The sequence below is a fragment of the Lepisosteus platostomus genome, chromosome 10 (genome assembly GCF_059453375.1).
Source record: "Lepisosteus platostomus isolate fLepPlt1 chromosome 10, fLepPlt1.hap1, whole genome shotgun sequence".
NCBI lineage: Eukaryota > Metazoa > Chordata > Actinopteri > Semionotiformes > Lepisosteidae > Lepisosteus > Lepisosteus platostomus.
In genome coordinates this window covers 26401612-26425602 of record NC_142620.1, presented here as the reverse complement: position 1 = coordinate 26425602, position 23991 = coordinate 26401612, and the positions used below count along the sequence as shown (strand labels likewise).

The 23991-nt window shown below is 38.7% G+C and overlaps 1 protein-coding gene across 3 annotated transcripts in view; it reads right to left on the bottom strand.

Moving 5' to 3' along the window:
• Positions 1 to 18578, bottom strand: part of smoc1 (SPARC related modular calcium binding 1) — a 329006-nt gene extending 310428 nt beyond the window's left edge. For all 3 annotated transcript variants that reach the window (XM_088648925.1, XM_088648923.1, XM_088648924.1), the window contains exon 1: positions 18217 to 18578. In XM_088648925.1, coding sequence (XP_088505051.1) covers positions 18217 to 18348 — 132 coding nt within the window. In that variant the 5' untranslated portion in view covers positions 18349 to 18578. The remainder of the gene's footprint in view (positions 1 to 18216) is intronic.
• Between the last annotated feature and the right edge of the window lie 5413 nt (positions 18579 to 23991).

Here is a 23991-nt window from a genome sequence, read left to right as displayed (position 1 = left end):
TGTGTGGTACAGAGCGGAGCTCAGTCAATCCAAACAAGTATAGTAGTAAAGAGAGAAAAGTCAACAACTGATTTAAGGACGATCTGTCAAAGTGCAATGAAATACAATATTGTTGTTGTTGTTGTTGTTATTGTTTTTATCATGTAAAGCGTTTTGAGAAGCCACCTTTAAAGGCGATATATAAAAGCGCTGATTCTTATTGAATGTGTTTTCTTTCTTCTTTTTTTCAGCATGGAATAAACCTATTACTTGATTCTTATGGATGCCCGGTTCCGCCGGGGATTCAAAAAATGTTTTATATTTTTTTAATCATGTATCTAAGGAAATAGCAGTATAACTTTGTTCATGCACAAACAGTGGCATGTAACATTATTAATTTGGGTGTCTCCTCTTGCCAGAAAGCTCTAAATTGCATTTTGAGTGCGGTTTTTGACTTTTTTAAAATTGCAACCCATAAATAAAGCTGATACCGTTTAGACTTTTAATTATTTTAAACTGTATTACAGCAGCACAATGCACAATGCAACGTAAATTACAAAAATGCACTTGGAATCTGTCCAAGCCCTACTTTGTCAGGCATTTTCTTTTACTGCAACAGACATAAAAACTCACTTGCTTTTAACAGAGCGTTTCATAATTTCTAACTACGAAAATTATTTAAACTGCGACACTTATCATTCAACCAGAGCTCGAAATATCACAAGGATCCTCAAGAGCACAGCAAAGACTGTATTAAAAGAATCGCATATCTAAAGAAAATAATAAGATATAATTATATCCGTGTACTGCGACAGGGCTGTGCAGGGCTGTTTCACCTCTCTCTTCATGTGACTCTATTCAAAAGCCATTTAGCAAAGAGGGGATGAGAAGAGTGATTAACTAGTATACTTTAGATCTTTTTTTTCTGAACCGGGGAAAATCTGATCATGTTTCTCTATAATAATAATAAAAAACATTATTTTACATATCACCTGTATCAGTGGCATCTCAAAGCAATACAGTAGAGTGTTCCATAATTTCCAACAAAATTATTTAAACTGCGACACTTATCATCCAACCAGAGCTCGAAATATCACAAGGATCCTCAAGAGCACAGCAAAGACTGTATAAAAAGTATACTAGTGACAAACTAGAATACTTTAGATCTTTTTTTCTGAACCGGGGACAATCTGATCATGTTTCTCTATAACAATAATAAAAACATTTTACATATCACCTTTATGTGATTTCACCTTAAGGACAGCACATACAAGGGTTAATTGCACAATGGACCGCGCAAAGAAATTTAAAATAGTCTTCTTTAGGTGTGAGGGCAGGAGTGGATCGCAGAAGGCATAATCAGCAAATTAGGAAAACAAAGAACAGGACAGGCGAGACGTGTATCCAGAGAGTGAGTGATCAGAAAAAGGAACAGCTGTTACGCACAGGTTTTACGCTCTCTCTCTCTGCTGAATGAATAAAAGCATTTTATTAAAAACGCGTTTGCGTTTGTCTGGGTATTTACTTTGTAATCTGTGGTTTACATCTACTGTATTGCTTTGAGATGCCACTTTTAAAGGTGATATGTAAAATAAAGTTTTTTATTATTGTTATAGAGAAACATGATCAGATTTTCCCTGGTTCAGAAAAAAGACGATTAAAATCTGTAATCTTTCCACTTGTATGTCATCAGAAAATACAAGAAGTTTCTGCTTTGTGTAAGGATGGTATCAAAAAGTAATCTAAGTCGTGAGAAAGCTGTGCTCCTCAAAGCGCTTTACAGGATAAAAACAATAACAACAATAGTGTTAGGCTGGGCAAACAATTTTTTCATAGAAATACAAAATGAGATATAATGATGTGTTCCGGCTAAGACATTAACGAGTACAACCCCCCTCTCTGCGGGAGTGCTGGCTGTGACGAATTAAACTGGTTTCACAGGTATTTTCAAACTAGAAGGGGGCAAGATTTCCAGCGAAAGACACCTCCCCCCTCCAAAAGTACAGTACTTACTAGTTAAGAAAGCTAGGCTCCTCAATGAAATCACTTTAACATGCTAATGCGTTGGTGTAACAGTCCGGGTGTGGCAAGCTTCTAATGTCAACTCGACTACGGCGAAAGGAACCCTTCTTTCATTGGAAGACAATGAACATATTCTAGCCCTAAATGAATTAATAGCAAACATGGTTTAAATAAAAGACATTTTTCCAAGAAAGTTTAGCCTTTGTCACTAATGAAACCACTAAATAAAGACATAAATATAGAAATCTTAAGATTTTTAAAATACATGACGTTGCTAAAATTTATTTAAAAATAAAAACGATTACAAACGCCAGCGGAGAGAGAGAACAGGGGAGGGATGTTGGTTTTGCATAAGGGGCAGGGCTATGGAAATGAGGTCTATTTGGGAATGTGGAGTTACATGTTCTAGCTGTTTGTGAATTATCGTTGTTGAGTATAGAGTGTTAAGGTATTGATTTTGTGTAATGCTTTATGTTGAAAATTGAGCTGGATTGTGTTTATGATAAAGAGGATAAACTGGGATGGGAGGAGGGTTTGGTTTTGCATAAGGTCAAAGCATCCCAAAAGAGAAAGGAAGTCTTTAGCCAGACTGGAAGAGGTTGAATCAATGTGTATATTAAAGTCCTCTAGAATAAGGATTCTTTTAAATTTAAGGGATAAGAATGAGAGAAAATCAGCAAACGCACCTAAGAAGACTCCACTGTGTTTGGGTGGTTTATAAACTGTGGCAATAATAGTATATTGGAGGATAGAAACATTTAAAACAAGACACTCAAAAGAAGAGGGAGGAGGTATAGTTCTAGGACTTAGACTGTAAAAAAGGTTGTAAATAACAATGATGCCCCTGCCTCTGCCTGAAAGACGCGGAAGGTCAAACAAACCATATCCAGGAGGAACTAGTTGGCATCTTGTAACTCCAGCAACCTTATTTAATGTATCTCTTGCAGTAAATGCCCAGCCATCTACATTGGAGAAACAGGAAGGAGACTCGGAGACTGCTTCAGAGAACACGTCAGGGCTGTGAAGATTAAAGATCTCTCCAAGCCCATTGTTTCTCATTTCACCTCTGACGGCCACGACCGCTCTAATCTCTCTGTCTGTGTTCTCAAAGACAGTTTTCCAAACAGTTTTCCGAACTAAGAAACAAATTCTTAATTAACTTTTAATTTCATGTTAGATTTTTTTCTTATGTAAATGGTTATTGCATTCCTCAGTGAAAAAGTATAAACACTCCATTCTGACATTATCAGAAGATGGAACCCTCACTGAATTCCTGGTCTCACCTCAGCCCTGTCATCTCCAGAGGAGAATAATAGATCTCACAGAATTTCTTCAAGCCTCTGCACTATACAGATTATACAGAAAGGGGTATAAATTCCAGCTGAGAGAAGTAGATGGCCGTTGTCTTGGTAGATAATTCTTTTCTAATGTAAATAGCAAAGCTTTTTTTCTAGTCAGACAAGACACTGCTATGAGGGAGTTAATTTAATTATTAAATATATAATTAATGACTTATATGTGTTCCTGCACCTGTTGCTTGCTGGGACAGGCTCTGGCTCTCCTACAACTTTGTATTGGATAAACCAGTTAGAAAATGCATGGATTGCAGTTAGGTGATGTGGAATAAAAATAAATAACTGAAATGTGGATAGGTGTTGGGTTTTGTTGTTAGAAAACCTGAAAGAACCCTGAAATAGAACTTCCTGTACTTTACTTTGATAGCCATTGTCCGCTTTTCTCTCAAACCATCCTAGAACCTCCACAGCCAAGGGTGTGATCTGTCACATATTGATATTGAGATCTGACAGGTGTTACTCTAGATTTATTTAGTTTCTTTAATAATGTGGCAAGATGATAAAAGCAACATGTGACTGAGAGCTCACAAGCAGTTTTCAGACAACAGTGAGGTGGGGAACACCTTAACAAAAGGGAAAAAAGAGAGCCAAAAACAAAAAGAAAGACACAAAAGTAACCCAACACTCAGGGCTGCAGAGCGGTAGAACAAAGAACAAAGAACAAAGCATTGAATATAATTAAGTAAGCATTAAACCACAGAGGAAAACATAAAACTGGCATAAGGAAGCTAGGAAGTATCAATTGCACAGTAGGTCAACTAATGACAGTGCCCTGAGTAAAGAGCGAGGGAAGTATTTAAAGAAAACTGGAACTAATAATTAAATAATAAATTAATTAGCCGCCCACTGGGAAATCATGTTCTAAAAGCTCAGGGAGGTGTGCTGTCCCGCGTGTATGTGGGTCTAATCACCAGTGCTTGCTCAGGTATGACATTTTCATTTTTAATTTTGAGAGCTGCATGATGGCACCATGAGAAACAAATCGTGCAAAACCTGGGCACTTTCATAATCCTGGAAGCTTTGAGGAAGAAAAGGAAATTCTAAGCACAATGAGACCCAAATCTTTATCATAAGCAGTGTGGCAGTGCATCAGAAGGGACTGGCCATCACCATTGACTGGACCACAGCCCAGAGAGTTGGATTGTGTGAATGCTGTGGTGCTTCCACTCAGTACTGGGTACAGTATTCTAAACCTAGATTGATGTGGCAAGGTCTGCTATCCAGGTATGAGGAAGAAGGCTCAGAAATTTACATCAAGATTTCAGTCATCAATAGACACAAAGGATGTATGGGAGAGGCACAACCAAACCCCAGTGTGCCCTAGGCTCACAACTTAGTAAGAGTTCCTAAAGCACATGAAAAAAATTGAATGGGAGAGTTTCAGCACCAAAGTCTGCCCAAGAGTCCAAAAGTCCAAACAAAGGAGCCAGTGAGCACATACTCACCAAGAGGTCAAGCTACACAGGCCCATGCAGCAGGGACGAAGTGACTGAGGTCCATCGTCTCTTCAAAGTGCAGAGCTTGCAGCAGCTAAAGGATTATAATATGCTCTATTGAACCTTCTGCAGTTTGAAAAATGCTACTATTAATCAGAACTGTCACAGACAGCAAAATGCGGAGGTAGAAAACTGCATCAAGAGTGTATTTAATTGACCTATGAGTTGAGAGATAATATGCATTCCAAAGTCAGCTGCATTTCAGGCAGGCAGAGATTGAAATAGTATAAGAAACAGAAAGAAGTTAGCAAAAGGAGCTGGAAAAGTCTCAAGGCTGCAGTCACACCCTACAACCAGAGCTGGAAAAGGACCAGAAAAACCTGGTCTTTCTCTCTGAGCTCCAGTCAAGGTTTTTAGTGTAGAGTTGAAACATCCACAGTACCAGCTCTGCCAAGCAGTTGTTAAAAGGAAACAGTTAGAGGATAAGTCATCTCTACAGAAGGCCTGCTAAAGACTAGCCAGAGGAAAGAAAAGGTCAAACTGAAGGGGATGCTTCAGGTAGAAGAAGAAATTGATAAAAGAACCAAGTCCAATTTTTTTTTCCTAGATTGTCTGAAGCCACTAAAGTACTGGTACCTGCTGAAAAGGAATACATAGAGCAATCGAATTCTGTCCAGGCTGCTGTCCAAGGGTTCTGTGGAACAACAGCTGAGGCAACAGTGGCATGTTGTTTATGTTGTTGAGACATTTCGGCAGCAGCGGGAGCAGTACGATGCATTACTGGGGAGGATTGGGAGGCTAGAGACACTCCTGAAAATGCAGAGGAAGGAGACAGTATGTTCCAGCAGTCAAACAGTTGAGCAGCTGTCTCCCGAAAAGTGCCTCTCCCCGCCGCGCAGGTTGCAATGCCTGGCGGAAGCTCTGCCCCCTGCAGAGCACACACCGCCTCAGGACACTCCATCCCTGCCTCTCCGCTCACCACCGCGCAGGAATTTGTTGATGCTGTCCCCGCCGTCTATCTCCCCCCAGGAAGCACAGCGGAATTCACAGACGCCAGTGGGACGAATAATTCTCCCAGATGTCCAACTGCTACCCATCACTCAGGAGATGGAGGGGGGGTTATACTTGCAGTGCATCCGCATAGACGGGAAAGCAAGAGCCGACCGCTACGCCGCCCTCGTGTTTCGAAATCTTGTGACTTTTGAAATTTACTGGGGATGGACCACGTCTGTAAATTTCGATGGGTCCAGAGGCAAAGTGCCTTGCCTTGCAATCTCCAGGAAACCATTAGTAGCATGGTGAATCGGAGATTCTCAACCCTTACTGCGTGCGACTGGAAAAGAATTCGTGATCGGATCAACGAAATGCTTCGTAGAAGGAGGCGCTCTTTTCCTCTAGTCTAACAGTCTGTCCACAAACAAAACATTCCTGTTAGACAAGAGGAATTGAAAAAAAATTCCTCGGTGTGTGTGTCTCTCTCTGCTGGATGTCCCTCTCACTCTCTGCTGAATGAATAAAAGCATTTTATTAAAAACGCGTTTGCGTTTGTCTGGTATTTACTTTGGTCCCTTTTAACTGTTTTTCCATCTACTGTATTGCTTTGAGATGCCTCTTTTAAAGGTGATATGTAAAATAAAGTTTTTTATTATTGTTATAGAGAAACATGATCAGATTTTCTCTGGTTCAGAAAAAAAGATCTAAAGTGCTACACCTAACTTTCTTAATTCGATGTATTTAAAGCAGTGAACTACTGTAGGTGTAACATAACATTCAGAAATACAATCACGTATTTGAAAAATAAAAACGATTACAATCTAATCCTTCCACGTTTGATCCCAAAATCCCAAGAAATATAAATCTAAACGGGTAGAAAGCTATGCTGAAAGTTTATTCAGATACTTAGAAGACAAAGATACTGTATCAATTTATGTTGCATTAGCCTGATTATTATTAAAAAACACATATAATTAAACACGCGTTTGCGATTTAAATCAGAACACGATTTAAATCAATATAAATGTTTATATTATAACGCATACTGCCCAGCTTCCATTTCTCTATAAAAATTTACTCTATTGCACACACACACACAATAGAAGCAGGAAGCAGAAGCAGGGACCGTTGTCAGAAGGGAAGAAGGTGACTATTCATTGTTATCAAAAATGACTTAGAATCGATCATGTTGTGATATTTTGAAATATAAAAGTCAATTGATTGTCCATAATATCGCTATTCTATTTCTATTATGTTTGTTAAAAGAAAAGTCCAGCACCAGCTGGATTCGAACACACAACCCGTGAGTTTGTAGTCAGGCACGTAGACGAGTACGCTACAAGGGAAGTCGTTTTTGGCCTTCACACGCGTTACAGTATGCTCCTATTCTTTTTATGCTCAGCTACTAAGATTTCCCTTCAGTGGTAAAATTCAATATCTACAACGGGCACAGTAAAGACGTTTACTGTACTGTAAATCTTTCTACGACAGACCAACGGACCACGAGTGCCCCTGTCGGTCAACCAATCATGTACCGCGGTACCCCGCATCATCTTGCGTCAAGATGCGCGACGCCGCAGCCAATTACCTCCGGTACGTGTCTGTACCGCGCACTTTGAATTGCTGCATCTGTATAAATGATATAATTCTATATATGTGCACACACACAGACTTGAGACTTAAATTACTTAATTGATTCCTCATGATCAAACAGGATTTATTGGAACCTATCTGAAGATGTACATTCTGTACATTCCCCACACTGTCTCATTCACTTCATTGATTTCTTTAGATGCTTTCTTTAGATGCCTTGTATGGAATAATTGTATGGAATGGGACTATCGTTGTTTAAAACATGTATTTATGGACTGAGGTCATTAAATGACAAATTATAGGCTAAGGTGCTTTCAGGCATCCAGTGCCCTTCACATTTGTCTGACTCTAGGGGTACTCAACAGGGGTATTCTCTCTCCATTCTGCTCTTTGTGGAATGTGGAAGCCTCTGCATGAGCACTTTGATAATCTCATACTTTTGTCCATATCATCACATTTTATACTGATGAAATCTTATTATTGTTTGAGGCACTTAATTTTTAATTGGTCACTTCTATGATTACCTGGCCAGATTATTTTTAGTTTTTTGCATTTTCAAAGCGAAATATGACTACATGCCAATGCTCTAGCATTTTAAATATTCTGGCCTTGCAGTCTACCCAACCTTACACATGACTGTGTCAACTAAATTTATTACCATACTTTGGTAAATAAATCAAGCTAGACCTAAATAGATAAATGCAACCTCCAAATTCACTACATGAATGAATTTGTATAATAAAAATGAATACACTCCCCACATTTTTTTCAAATAAATAATTCCACTCCCTCTCCCTACATACAGTATTAGAACAAATTGAACCCAGTAACCTTAAAACTCTGTGGAAGGGGAAGCAGACAACTCCAAGACATTGCACTATGAGATTTTTTTTTAATTTATGTACCAAACTTCAAGCTCTACCATTGGTAATTTTTATTGCACCCAGTCAATTTGGTTTGATGTTGATGCTCCTTCTTCATGGTACCAGATAGAAAAAAAGTAGTCTTTCCTTACTGATTAAAGTCATAATGCTACCCTTATGCCTGGTGGCTGTGCCTTCACATTTCTCTTGTGGTCTGATCTGGGAATTGACACTCTGGCAGGTGTCAGGAAAAATATCTATCTTTGAACATTATATAATCTCCAGGCACTCTAATTTACTTGGTTCATCTTTCTTTTTTCACTTCTCTGTGCTAGGTAATTCATGCTTATTGTATTCCCTGGTGCACAGATCTTCTTTTTCACCCCTTGCATACAATACTGTGCAAAAGGCAGAACAACTCTATACTTACTTATCAAGATCCTCACATAAACCACTTGTTGATTAGTGCTAACTGGAATGGGGACAACAAATGATAGATGAAAAACTTTCCCTGGATATGATTCAGAATAATTTTAAATTAGCCTCTAAATATCCTGACCATCAATTGATTCATTTTAAATATATACACAGGCTGGTTTTCTCACATGGTGTAGGAGTGTTCACATTTGTCTGGGTTTTGGGGATGCTAAATCAACTCTTTCTTCTATTTTAGGAGAAACATCCCTTGTTCTCTGGATTTTTTTAAAGGATGACTGAATGAGAGAATGTTAGTGCCACAGGAGTAGATTTCACCGACTGGTTTTACTACTGATAAGATGATGGCACACAGCACTCAGCAGCATCTCCTTTCCCACATTCTCTTTCCTGGTGTGAGTTACCCCTCTCTTTCTTGATTTTGTGCACAATGAGCTCTGCATTGATTTGTTCCACTCAGCTCAGATGTTTGATGCTGGGAAACCTAACAAAAAGAACATTGCTACTTTCAATACCCAGAAGTATGAGAGCACTACTTAAAATTTGTGATTGATAACTGGCCAGCTGTGAGGGAGAGCCAGCATTATCATTAATTTAAAAATAATTTCAACAGCTCTTGTAACTCACTGAAGAAAGAGCAAAAGTGCACTGTTTGTGCATATTCAGTCTGCACTGAAAAGAATGTACAGCAGAGCAATAACTCACATCAATGCCTCCCTTCACACCACTGTAAGATTCATGTGGAGACCACATTTGAAAGTTCCAGACAAGTCACTCTGCATGTGGGTATGTGTCATAACTGGCTTGGTAGGCTGTGTCATGAGTCAGAGGAAGAGCTCTGCTGTTGCTGGGTTCTAGCTTTATGGACTACACTGCACATGATGTTCTGGCAATAAACAGACATCTGGCACAGAGTCTACCTCCATATAATCAATTCCTCATTTATTTTGCTTAACCCAGAGCTGGAGCTCCTACCCAACAGAAAGTAGCCAAAGGACCACATACCATTTTTTTTTATATTGTGGTAGACCATGAACATCTTTGCCTTTAACACTGCAAACCCGAATAGCCAGAGTAAGCCCCAATAACACAACCTCAAACCCAGAACTCTAGAGCTGTAAGGCAGCTATTCTAACTGCACACTACTGTGCCACTCAGCTATTTTAAATAATTTGAAAATGTACAGTATAACCAGGTTTCTTACACCAAGCATATCTTTTTGCATATCAAAACAAATCCTCATATTTTAAAATGTCCCAGTGTACAGATAAACACAACTTGCTTTTGTTTTATTAAATACTGTAAATAGCTGAAATACAACAACCTTGATAAATCCAACACCCAGCACATATCAGAAGAACAGATACACGAAACATGTAGGTCACGTCTGTAAGAAAGAAAAAAACAAATCAATTTTCAATTAACTCTGATGCATCATTTAAAGATTCTGAGGTTTGCGCAATTGTTTTGTAAGAACAGTGATTTATACTAAACTCTAAAGCAAAGTGTTGCTAAGTAGTTCATAATCTTCCCCACAGGAAAATTACTTTATTAAGGTAACCTGGTTTTAAATGATTTACACTATATGAAATAGATTTGTTCATGATATCATTTAATAAGCAGTTGTGTGAGCCCAATATTTTATCAGTAACTCCATTACTGCATAACTACTGGAATCGTGCATCCTTGCCAATTATAATATGAACACAAGGAACACAATGCAGGATTCTGAGAAAGAAAGCTCAGATTTATTAGATTATAAGATTGAAGAGCATTTGGGCAAATGTTATCTTTTGTGAATAAGCAAAAACATTTGAAATTGCTACATACAGTATTTTGTATACATTTTCTGCATACAGGTATGTCAAAGTCTAGAAAAAACCGTCCCTGTGCTATTTAAATGATTAAAAATGTTTTCAGTTGAATAAAATAAAATAAAATGAAATATAAAAGAAACATTGGATTCTCACAGATTAATTAAATTCCTTTCCTTTTAGAATATTTAAAAAATTAATCTCCCTGGATCAGAATACAATAAGATTTCTCATAGAACAAGAAGGTATCTCATCCATGCCAGGCTGAAAGCCAATCCTCACAAACCAGCTCTCCCGTCAATTTTTCTTTCCAACGCCCATTCTCTGGAGAACAAACTGGACTATCTAAGATGACAACTGGCGACTCAGCGTGAGATGAAGGAGTGCTATGCCCTTATTCTTATGGAGACATGGCTAAACCACAATATCTTAGACACGGCCATTCACCGAGGTGAACTGACCTCCAGACAGGATAGCCACAGCGACTAGTAAGTCTCGTGGAGGCGGTCTGTGTGTTTATATAAACAGAAAGTGGTGCACTAATACTGCAGTAGATTCCAGTCACTGTTCATCACTAGTAGAATTTATGATGGTGAAGTGTCGGCCCTTTTATTTACCAAGGGGGTTTACTACTGTTATGATTGTAGCCGTGTACATCCCACCCAGTGCCGACTCAATAGAGGCAATGTCCTTTACGGGGCCATCAGCGATTTACAAACTGCTCACCCTGACTGTGTGATTGTTTGCCAGCGACTTCAACCACAGGTATCTTAAGACAGTCCTCCCTAAATTCTACCAATATGTTAACTTTGCAACCAGAGGGGCGAACATACTGGATTTGGTTTATACAAATATCCACGATGCATACAAGGCTGCCCCCTGCCCCCTCCTGGTCTACTCTGACCACATTTCTGTGATGCTTATTGCAGCATACAGACCAATGCTCAAATGTTCCAAACCAGTTTTGAAACAGATCAGGGTATGGCCAGAGGTAGCCACCTCAGCATTACTGAGGTGCTTTGAGCACACAGACTGGAATATGTTCAGCAAGGCCGCTATCTATGAAAACCATATCAATCTAGAGAAGTATGCAGAAACTGTGTCTAGCTACATCAACAAGTGCATAGATGATGTCACTGTCTCTAAATCTATTATCACACGGGCCAACCAGAAGCCATGGCTGACTGCAGAGGTCCGCGCACTGCTAAGAACTCGCAATGCAGCATTTAGATCAGGTGACAAGGAAGCCCTTAGGACTGTGAGGGTCAACTTGTCTCATGCCATTAGGGAGACAGAGTAACTACACATGGAAGATTCACGGTCACTTCTTGGACACCAGAGACACACGACGCATGTGGCAGGGTATCTAGGCCATTAGTGACTACAAGACTACTCCAGGCGCCAGTGACGGAGATGCCTCCCTTTCGGATGCGCTGAATAACGTCTGTGCATGAAACACTAAATACACTGCCTGCGAGACCGTACCTCCTCCCAATGATCAAGTGCTTTGCCTGTTCACAGCTGATGTGAGAAAGACACTACCAAAAGTTAACCCACATAAGGCTGCTAGACCAGACAATATACCTGGTCACGTGCTCAAGGAATGCGCAGCACAGTTAGCTGATGTTTTTACAGACATTTTTAATATCTCCCTGTGCCAGGAATTTATACCTGTATGTTTCAAGACCACCACGATTATACCAGTGCCGAAGAAGACTACTGTGTCCTATCTCAATGACATGGTCATAGTCATGGGCCACATTAAGTCCACACTCCCCACCTCTCTGGACCCCCTCCAGTTTGCGTATCGTCCCAACTGGTCTACCGATGATGCTGTATCCCTCACCCTTTACCATGCTCTGTCCCATCTGGATAAGAGAGACACTTATGTAAGAAATCTGTTCATTGACTTCAGTTCAGCATTAAACACAGTCATCCCCCAGAAATTGACAGAAAAACTGCGCTTGCTGAATCTCAACGCCTCCCTCTGCAACTGTTTTCTGGACTTCGACTGAGAAGGGCAAACCTCCCCACCCCATACTATCCACATTCTATAGAGGTACCATCAAGAGCAAACTGCATCTCGGACCGCAAGTCCCTGCAACTAATTGTCAGTACGGCAGCAAAAATCATTGGAACTTCCTTCTGTCTAATCAGGACATCTACCACAAACGCTGCACACATAAAGCCTCCAGTATTGTGGACGATCCCTCCCACCCCTCCAGCAACCTCTTTGCTCTCCTACCATTTGGTAGAAAAAATCGCAGTATACAGGCAAGCTCCACCAGACTCCGTAACAGCTTTTTTACACAGTGTACTTGTACTGTGTTTAGCAGTTCAGTCATGAGTCATCAGTGTGAACAGGAGCGGGCTGGGTACACAGCCCTGGTTCAGTATAGTGGTACTTACCATTTCAGTGAGAGGGGTGAGCCTGTTTAGTTGAGCAGAGACTTGCAATGTCAGGGACAAGGGCAGTGAACTTCAAACCCAGATCTTGGCTCACCATCTATTTTGTTGATGTACTTTGTCTTGATTGCAGTGAGACCAACAAAGGTAGGTAGTAGCAAAAGACATCAAAAACCACAGAGCCTTTTTAATGAGAGTGCTGGGTATTCACTCTGTCTTTGGATCCAGAAATCCAACACTGACTGTCGTTTCAATTCCAACATCAACGGTAAAGGGGTTCCTCATCCATTCAGGTACGGCCTCAACTGGAAAATACTCTGAGAACTGTTCTTCCAATAACAAGAGTTGCACTGTAATCACATCACGAACAGCAGCATCAAGTGCCACACCATATGTGTGCAGATAGTCATCCAAAGTTGGGAAAGCAGAGACATCACTTGTGTTGATTTTATTAACAAAAAACTGCAGCTTTTTCTTCATAGCAGTGATTTTGTCAGACACGTCAAAAATTGTTTAAGAGAGCTCTTGCAGTCCCATATTCAGCTCATTCAAATATGTGAATATATCAGCCAGGTAACCTAATTTTACCAGCCACACTGGATCATCAAGTAGACTTGCCAAGGGAGATTGCTGGTCATGCAAAAACATCTGTAGCTCAGAGTGCAGTTCAAAGAGCCTCATGAGCACTTTCCCCCTTGATAACCATCTCACTTCAGTATGTAGCAAAAGCTACACAGGTTCGCTGCCCATTTCATTACAAAGCACACTGAACAGATGTGAACTCATTGGTCGAGCCTTGATAGAATTCACAACCTTGACGGAAGAGTCTAACAAATTTTCTAGCCATTTTCAGGGCCCCGCTGTGGATGTTGCAGTGCGTCCAATTCATATCTGGAGCAACCGCTCTAATTCGCGCAGCTACACTGCTGTGTCTGCCTGTCATTGCTCTACTACCGTCTATACAAACTCCAATGCATTTTTTCCAGTCAATGTCATTCTCTTCGATAAATTCAGTCAGAAGCTGGAATATGTGTTCTCCTGTAGTTCTTGTTGGTAGTGGCTTCACAGACTTATCCTTCAAGAGCACATGTTTCGTGGTAAAGGGCCGCCTCAGATGTGCTGGCTTCATGCTTTCATTGCTGAGTATTTCCCAGCACATGACACACTGTGGTCTTGGCTCTTTCTCTGTCCCGGTGTAAGTAAATCCCAAAATTAGATAATTTGGATTGTACCGCCTTGTAGCCATTTTCCGACACTTGCTAACACTAGCAGGTTTAGCAGCAGAGCTATTGTCGGTGGCCGATGTATAATCCTCCTCGTTCTCAACCGGTGTGCGTGATCTATCAGAGCTGGCATCTTTACTCTTGGCATCTATTCCTTTCAGTCACTACATAATCCTTGATTTTTGCGAGGTATTCATTTTCGATCAATTGTTCTGTTGGCAAATGTGGCGCTGTTGGATAATTTTTTTCGCCATTTCCCCTTAAAAGGCAGTCAGGAGTCTGTCTCAGAAGTTAAAAGAAGTTTTTATTTCATAAGCATGGGATTGAAACAGTGATGCTCGGTGTATTTTTCTCAAACTAACCTAGAACAGTCCTTAAATATCCAGTCCTTAGTTTTTTTTAATATTTGCTGAAGATAACTTTTTTTAAATACAATTGGTCACTTACATTCGTAGCACGCATTCCATACAATGGTATAGAACACCTGTGGGCAAACTACGGCCCACCAGCCAGTTTTAACCAGCCCTTGAGAAAACAAATTAAATAAATTTTTGCCATATTCCACTTTGGTACTGTTTTTTCTTACATTTAATTACTCATGCCGTTAGATGGCCCATGAATGCTTTACCACAGTGATTCCAAACTGCACATCGCACCACCTTGGGGAGGCACCATTCTCAGTCAGGGGCATCTCAGGTATCGCCAGTCAAAGAAAAATTTTATTATGAGCAAAGCCTGCTGTTCATGCAACACAGAATGAAACATTAAAGTAACATGACACTTGGCAAGAGAGTCAGCAGTCTGTAAGCAGCGTACCAGTTAACCGCGGCTTCGGTGTTTCATGTTTGAGTGGTCATTTTGTGAGCTTTTTGTCACACTATCGCAATTGAGAGGTTTTTAAATACGAGTAAAAAAACATGACACAGAGCCTAGGTCTAAAGAGAAATGGAAACGCAAATACAGAAAGTATGATGACAGTTTATTGAATTGCGGTTTAAGGTTCACAATTGTGGACACTAAAGACTGTTCTCAGTGTATTGTTTGCCTTAAAGTGTTGGCTGCTGAGAGCATGCTCCCCAATATATTGAAACATAATTAGGAAACTGTTCACAGCTTACACAGATTAGTAAACCTCGTGAGTATTTTTCATTAAATGAAGTTAAATGAATGAACAGAAAGCTGCTTTTTCTAACCAAACTACTGTCCTCAGCAAAGTTCTTCTTTCATCATACAAAGTTGTGTACCGAGTAGCACAATGCAAAAAACCTCATACTATTGGAGGACCAAGGAATAAGCAACAGAGCTCTGTGAGTTCTGCTTCCCTTTGCAATATCCTGCCTTTGTGAAGATGGGTTTTCAGCACTTGCGGTTATCAAATCCAAGTTCAGATCAAGAGTCAATGTTTAGAAGGAGATGCACATTACCATTTCAAAAATACTACTCAGTATTTTTGGTTAATTATGTTAACATAATTTAGGCAAGAAGCCCACCTACCCATTAAGAGGCACAAACAAAAAGACATTGTTTTTAAAAAAAACATTGATGTTGAATTTTTACTTTTATTTGCATTTTACAAAGCCGTTGACTATTTTTACATTTTTTTCCAAATAGTTTTCACAATCAAATAATTTCAATAAACCGTGATTCTCCGTTCCTTGCACCAGGTAAGCTCTTGCTGATTTGCCATATTACATGGCAGAATTAACTGTTCGTCCACCTCTACGTTCGGTGCTCACCCACTGCCTGTAGTCTTTTAATCTTATCCTGAAGGTTAGTTAATCATGTGCAACATCTTATTCAGTTTTCTTTGAATAAGACTGAAACTATTTTAATTTTCAAAGTACAACAAAATGTATATTTTAAAAGTTTTTTAAATGGATTTAATAAATGGACTGTTTTCCATCTTTGAGTTTTGAAAATCAAAAGTAATAATCAGAAAAGGTTCAACTAGTAAAGCAAGAAATCAAACAAATCTCACAGATTTATCACATTACACATTACATTCTTGGCACCACGGAAAAGCTACTGCATTGTATAAAAAAGGCTAAACTGACCTTGGTATTTTTTCCCTAAAATAACAAAATCGGTCACCATATAAAGTTCAGCCAAGTACACATGAGAGGAAATTGCATTTAAAAGAAAAAAAGTTAATCTTTTATAGCACATTACATTTTTGTACATTACTATAGTAACCGGAAAAATATCACTTCATAGACGCATCATATTGTATGTCTGTTACTAGAACATTATTCTGCAATATTGTATTCAATGTACCACTTACTGTAAATTATCGTACATTGCTGTACCTGTCCTACAGTAATGTAAACTGTTGCACTGTTTGATCAAATGTATACTTGCTATATATTGTATTTCCATGTCTGTATAATGCATTGAATTTTATACAGTTCTTGTAACATGTTGTGATTACAGAACAGAAAGAAAATAAATAAATAATAGGAATACAGGAAAATAAAGTGAATTAAGCAAATATTCCCCTCGACTTTTTCACAACTTTTGCAAAGCTTCGCACACAGTCCTGAGAATAATTATTTTCCAACTGACTTTCAGACATGTGCGTTAAACATTTCGGTTTATATTGCCATGTCTACTTTTGTTTATCTTGCATTACAAAATTGAAGAAATCGGACATTTTCATGACCTTGTAAACGAGGAGTTTTTATAAGAAAATATTGTAACGCAACGGGGGCTCAGGCGGGCGCCCTTGCCGCATCTGGTCGGCCCCATCCCGACTGGAGGCTCGATCACAGGGAAGGGCGGTGACGTCACCCGCTCTGGTACGCCGGCTCTTACACACAGTGCTTGTCGGCCGTAAGCGTTACACTCTCCCCCGCTTAAATCGCCGTCCCCGGCAAAGGGCTATCCCATCCCACTTCTAACACCAATGTAATGCAACGGGGGCTCAGGCGGGCGCCCTTGCCGCATCTGGTCGGCCCCATCCCGACTGGAGGCTCGAACCCGGGACTTCCGCGTCTCTCTGCAGCGACCTAGCCCCGTGAGCTAAAGAGAGATCTCTCTACAGCCCAGTAGCTGTAGTCCTGCTATCACAGGGAAGGGCGGTGACATCACCTGCTCTGGTACGCCGGCTCTTACACAGTGCCTGTCGGCCGTAAGCGTTACAATATACAAACGAGATGAAGGCATTTGGCCATTTGGAGGTAAATCTGTCGAAGATCTCATCCGTTTTCCTGAAAGACGTCAAGGTGTCAGCCTTCAGCCCCCCAGAACATTTAGTTAAAAAATGCCTCATGATCCTCCTTTTAAATTTCTCGTTGTTTCATCTCGGTGTCATCTGCTTCACTGTATTCTGATTGTTTCTGAAGCAGTCAATTGGGTTGATTTTATCAGTGGATTTGATATTATAAATCCTTTTTTTCTGTGTTTGAATAAAGTTATCAGAAGGTAGCTGTCTACGCTCACATTTTGGAAGGCATTAATCATGTCATTTAACAAGCTTAATTCCGCTGCTTTGTGTGTACAGTATGTCGCCTGTGCACCTAAAAATCAATTCCTCAAATCTGTCACCCCTCTTATACACCTTACTACCTTCGGTTAAATTTTAAAACCTCCAGTCAGATATGTTTCAGTACTCATCTCTACCCATCACACGTTATTTAATAATGTATTGACTTTGCTTCATTTATTAATAAATCATTTGTAAAGCAACAACCTTTAGTTTTGTTAGCCCCTGTCATCTCACTATTTTTATAAAGAACATCCCCACGAACAAGAACCAAATAGTACTTATTTTCAAGGCTTTTGACCAAAGTTAAACTAATGTGGTAAATGTTCGTTATCATGGACTCTTTATGGTCTCTTTAATTTCCATAAAATCATTTATTTGAACGCAAACAGTATGAAATGTACCAGCACAAATTCCAAAGATTGGGTTTACGGATACGAGGCTCTAATGCAAATTAAATCTATGCTTTTTCTAGTTTAAAAAAAAGCAATGGGCTGATTTATTAATGCATTGCATGCAGCCATCAGCCTTATGCACAAAAGCCACCGTAGTAGACTAGTTTTTGAAACGAAAGAGCGACTCAGACACGTAACAAATTTAAAGCTCATTTACTCACCCGAGCCGAAGATCTCTGCCCACGGCTTTGAGGAAGATGTACCACCAGCAAGAGAACAAAATATAAAAAAATGTAATATATGAAATGTCTGGAAAACATTGCTTGCATATTGTTTGTAGAAACTAACTTCATATATAAGCTTCTCTTAAATTTTGCGCTAATAAAAACGACCCCGTTAAAGTTTGATTTAAGGTTACAATGTAACCATCAGAATCCTCAGATGTTTGTTTTAATTTATATATGTTTGTTGTATACACTGTCACTTAGGAGCGGGTTTTTTGTAATTCATGGTCTGAGCGATTAATTCTATCCCAGAGCCGTGAAGCAACAACCCTCGCAGGAGCTACAGGTTGTGGGTGAAATTCCATTCGGATCCATTTAAGACCTATGGGAGGTGGGCGAAGCCGAGTCACTGACATGACTTTAGACCAATGGCGTTCCAGGGTCCTCTAACCGTTCCTTTTCGTTCAACGGCGAGTGAGAAGAGAGGGCATTGTTGGCGAACCGGATTGTATTTTAAATTCACGCTAGCTTTATTTGTTTAAATATTGCAAAGTTTAACAAAATTAAACTTGATCTTCCCTTCAGTTCCTCGAGCATTTTACTTCTTTCTAGCATTATTTGTAATGTTCGACTGGTGTGTTTCCGTTGACTGTTTTTCTTGCGTAAAAAAAGATGAAGGTGATTTAATGCTTCCAAGTTTTAGCGCTGATTGGAATAGTATAGGTAGAAACTGGTATTTTCCCCAATTTCCTGACCACTAAGGGAAGGGGTTCAAAGCACAGCAACTAAGGTTAGAGGCTTGGTAACTGCACCAAAGGTAGAAATAATGTGAGTTACTCTACAGCACCACCATCAAGACCTCTCACCACAGTTACAATTGTAAACAAACACCCAATATCAGGAGTTCTCATGTGCTCTGCTGGAGCTCAGCCTGTGTATTTGCAGGCTGGGGGTAGGGTGGGTGAAAGGAGCTGAACAGCAGGAGTGGAAAAAGGCTGTAGTCCACCACAACCATCTGGCATTACAACATCTTTTACCCTGTCTGCTGGCTTTGCACTTGCTTTGCGGTTTTCACGGTGGTTAAAAATTGAAAGGGTAAGCAGAACATTTTAAACATTGAAGACAGCAGCAATGAAGAGACCAATCTGGAGATTGTGACCAATGAACATATACAATTTATCTTACACTGCTTCAATTCAATATGTTTAGTCACACAGTTATTTAAGGACCTTTTCTTTACTGTCCATAAAATACTAGACCAAGTTGTAGGATTTACAAAAGTGTCTTACGCAATCCTAATGTCAGCGTGCTGAGGCTTGAGATTTGTACAGCATAATTTTGTAGGATTGACTGTTTAGCATTCTCAGTTAGGATCTACAAAAAAGGTTTTAGCCTGGGGTGTGTTTCTGAATTTACATCTATCTCAAATTCACTATTCTATGATAGATTTCTGAATCTGTATAGTTTGCAATACTACAGAATTTTGGAGTTCATCAATAAAATATTTTTTACATATGTGCTGTGAAAACCTCCTTGAATGTTAAACATTTGTTGTTTTAGAGACATTTGGCAGACAAAACTGATGAGCAGAAAGGGTGGGCTAGTATACACAGTATACTTTATGGACTACTTTCAAAGACTGTGCTAAATAACAGTTCCAGATTACATGAAGTTAACTACATTCTAAGTATTAGGTCCAGTATTTATGGTTATTGAAGTGTGTGAATTCACTGGGTCATAAATTAATAAGCACAAGATAGTTATGTATTAATTTTACTCTTTTTTGTCAATGTTGGTTTAAAATTTACATGAAACAGTTACCTTAAATGTAAATTAGAGGCAGCTGGAAGCTGTCTGTTCTGGTAAATATTAACAATGCACAAAGAAATGACAGTCCGGCAAAATTAAGATATTAACATGCAGAGGAAAACCACACTCATATTAGATTTATGCAAATATATCAGTAGTTCTACATTTTCTGACAAATTAATTAATCACTTTGACTTAAAGTAAAAACACAATTGGATTATGTGCCGGTATAAGCCATCCATAATTTAACTAATGAGCACTATTGTAATTGAACACATTCCTCAAACATTAAGAAAATAATATGATTTATATAGCCTTTTGGACAAATTGGTTTTTTCACATGAAGATAACTTAAAATAAAATTGCATCTGTCTTTTTCATACAGTAGGTATGAAGTTTCCTACTAGATCTGCACATTTAATCTTTTGTTTTTAAAAAAATATGGAACAACTTGGGCCTTGGAGCAAAGGTCTACTGAAAATCCCTTTGAAGTAAGCAACTTAATCTTAAATGTAAAAGATGTAGAGAAAAAAAATTTAGAAATAAATTTATTATTTTTCTCTTCTTCAGAGCAAAACCACAACATGTAATACATTAAGCAAGGCTGGACCTGGTCAGCACCAGGATAGGACACCTCCAGGGAAATCTGGTGGACCAGTAGGTGGTGCCCGTCTCACGGGGCTTGCATTTTCAACCCATTTCCCTGTATTGTAAATGGGGACAATTTGCTGTGGGAAGTGCCACCCTTCAGATGAGTAGTTAAAGTGAAGTCCTGACTACTTGATTATTAAAGATTCATTGTTACTGTAAGGGTGTCCTGAGGCTCTGAGCTTCCTAAACCCACCCTTTAATTTCACCAGTGAAGTACTGTACATTCTCACTTCTCTGCCTGATCTGGCGTAAACTGGGGCTGCTGGTACATAATGGCTATAACCCAGGTGAGTGCTGCACTGCTGTAGTACAGGAAGTGAATCTCCTCATGTATGTGTATTTTGGGATCGTTTGGAATTAAAAAAACATATTAGTATTTATTTACTTAAGATGTTAGTGCCCAGTTATTATGATATGTTGCTGCAACAAATATGAATGATACTTTTGCACTTTCCCATTGTTCCTAAATCAAGTATTTAGTTTTGTAAGTTCCATGGTATTTAAATTTATCACTGTTCTCACGTGGTTTAACAGTTGTTATCAAGTATGTTTCAAATGGGAGTTCTTGTTGTTTTTCTAAATAAACGACGCTGCAAGTATTCTACAATATTTCATGCAACTATAGAAAAATATTCACATGAAGACACAATTGCATTTTTTTCTGAAAAAAGTAGATTTCTTAAAACTACCTTTATGTTTTGAAGTACAGATAACTTTCCTTTGTGCTATTAATAAAAAAATAAGAGAAAAAACTTTTTAAAAACTTAAAAGTGCAGAGAAAAATAAGGTTTTAAAAAGAACAAGGGTTTATAACTTAGGACAATTAATCAAGTTTGAGTTCCATAACTGTTCTGAGATAAATGGTAAGACTTTAACAACAAAATAACATCTGCTCACTTTTGCTGTTGCAATAAAAAAATAAATGATTGGATAATATTTTTTAAGAATTTGAACATCTTTGTTCTTACAGATGTGTCCTTAAAATCAAAATAGTTTCCATTATTCTTCATCTGAAATGTCTGGTACAGAAAAACTTATTGAATCAGTCTGCTTGTACTTCTACTGTATAACTCCATACAGGCATGTGCACCTAAACAAAGAAGGAGCAGTTCAAAGCCACCAAAATTTTCATGGTGACATTTTTAAAGGTGGCCCAATGATTCCCCTCGACACACGCAGACCGCCCACCGCTTAACCCCCTTTACCTCCCCCCTTGGAATGCCTCTGATCTTCCACTTTAATGTTTTTCTGACAAAAAGAGAGAAAAAATATGCAACCAATTAATGTAATTACGTTGTTATGTATGGTGGACAGGAAACCCCAAAATCAGCCCTGAGAAGCTCTCCTCTTCATGCTCCTCACAGATGTGGAAACCACCGCCTGTGACACCGCTACGCACAGCTTAGACTATGCAGGTGTGTGTCTCCAATTCAAGAGGGCCCACTTCACACAGCGTACTCAAAGCTGCAGCTTGAAAATCTCATCTGGCACTGAAAAGAAGAGGTCATTCCCTCTTGATCTGTTTGTGACCTTACTTGGAAAAAAGAAAGAAACAAAGTACCACCCAACTACCTCCAGCCCCCTTTTTTCTGTGTAGATATTATTTAATTGTCAGCTATGACAGTTTCGTTACTCTTGAATGCCCCAGTGAAGGGGATTTTAATTAGAGCTATTGAGTGTTTTGAATTGGCACAATTAGGGTCAGCATTAATTATTTCTGTATGTGCTGGTTTCAACAGTAGAACCTTTTTATAAGTGAGCAGCTGATGGGGTTCAGAGAGGATTCAGAAAAAGGGAGGAGAGGAATAGAAGAGTATGCAGGGAGAGAGAAGAGAGGAATGAGGAAACTAAGAACTTAAGAAAAAAAAGTAATTGAGAAAAGTATAGTGACTAACGATAATCAGTATTTTCTTTTATTGTGTATTAGAAAGAAAATGTTTTCCCCTGTTCCTAATATTTAGTTGCCTTTTAACCATGTTAATAATAATGGATTTCCCACTTTAAGTTTAACACGATCTGCACCATACCCTCTTCTGTCTTGATCCTAATCACAAATATTTGCAGAACGGACAATGGGCAGAAAGGGTCGCAATAGTTTTCTTTTGTAAAGTGCTTTCAATTAGAAGTCTGCAAATTCACATTCATGTAGGGCATTGTGTTACAAGTAATAATTTCCACAACATAGAACATGTGAATGAGGTTCCAGTATTGCAGCATAACAGTAAAGCTCTTTCCACTGTTTTCCTAGTTTATATTTTTATTGTTGTTGATGTCATTCTGTTAAGCACTTTGATAAGCCACCATTAAAGGTGCAATATAATAAAATGTATCATATATAATTACTATAAATATTATATATATATATTACTTATTCTCCACCACTTCATAGTTATGGGCTACAGAAATGTGCTTGAGATGCCCCTAGTGGCCATCCCAATGGCATTACACTTTTCTGGGACTGAATTGTCTGCTGCTACTAATACCTTCTACTTTCTGGTTAAGTTATAAGTTTTAACAGTGGTTATGGACTGAAAGAACCCAATTAAGATTTGAGTTTACCTCCAGCCCCTAAAGACATTCCATTTTCTTTAATTTTGAAAACTTTGCCTTAAATGTTTTTAATGATACACAAGACAAATGGCATTACTGCAAACAGTGGAAATGATTCTTGAGTTCAAACAGATGGACCCATGTTTCATTATTAGTGATAAAAATTAAATAAATTATTAAAATTATTGCAAAAAACACCATGTTATTGCATTGTTAAACAGCAAAAGCTAAATGGTGACCAACCATTTAGCTTTTGCAAGGTTCAGTATGAATTTATTGTGTTGTACTACATAAGCATTTGCAGTGTAAATTTTATGCTCAAAGCTGTTGTATGTAATGGATTGCAACTAGAAGAGTGTGAAGCATCTACAGAAAAAAAACATTGAAAACAGATTACACTCTCATCATACAGTATGCCACAACCAGGTGTATCTTATCAGTTGTTTTCTAGTGCACCTGGTACAGTATATCAAACAGAATATTAGTAGATAACTTCAGATGTTTAACTGGTGGCTCAGAACACAATATGTAGAATATTTGCCAAGAATATCATGTTCTGAATTAAATAAATTTAGTTTAATAGGAAAGAAAAGAGAAAATAATTGCAATATCTAAAATACTGGAGATTATATTTGTATGAGAGCCAATATTGTACATTTATGAAACCTTTGTTATATTTTCAAATTTATAATTTAGAGAAAGTCAATTGGTCAACACATCTGTCAACACATCAATTTGGTAAAACTGGAAGCATAAAACACA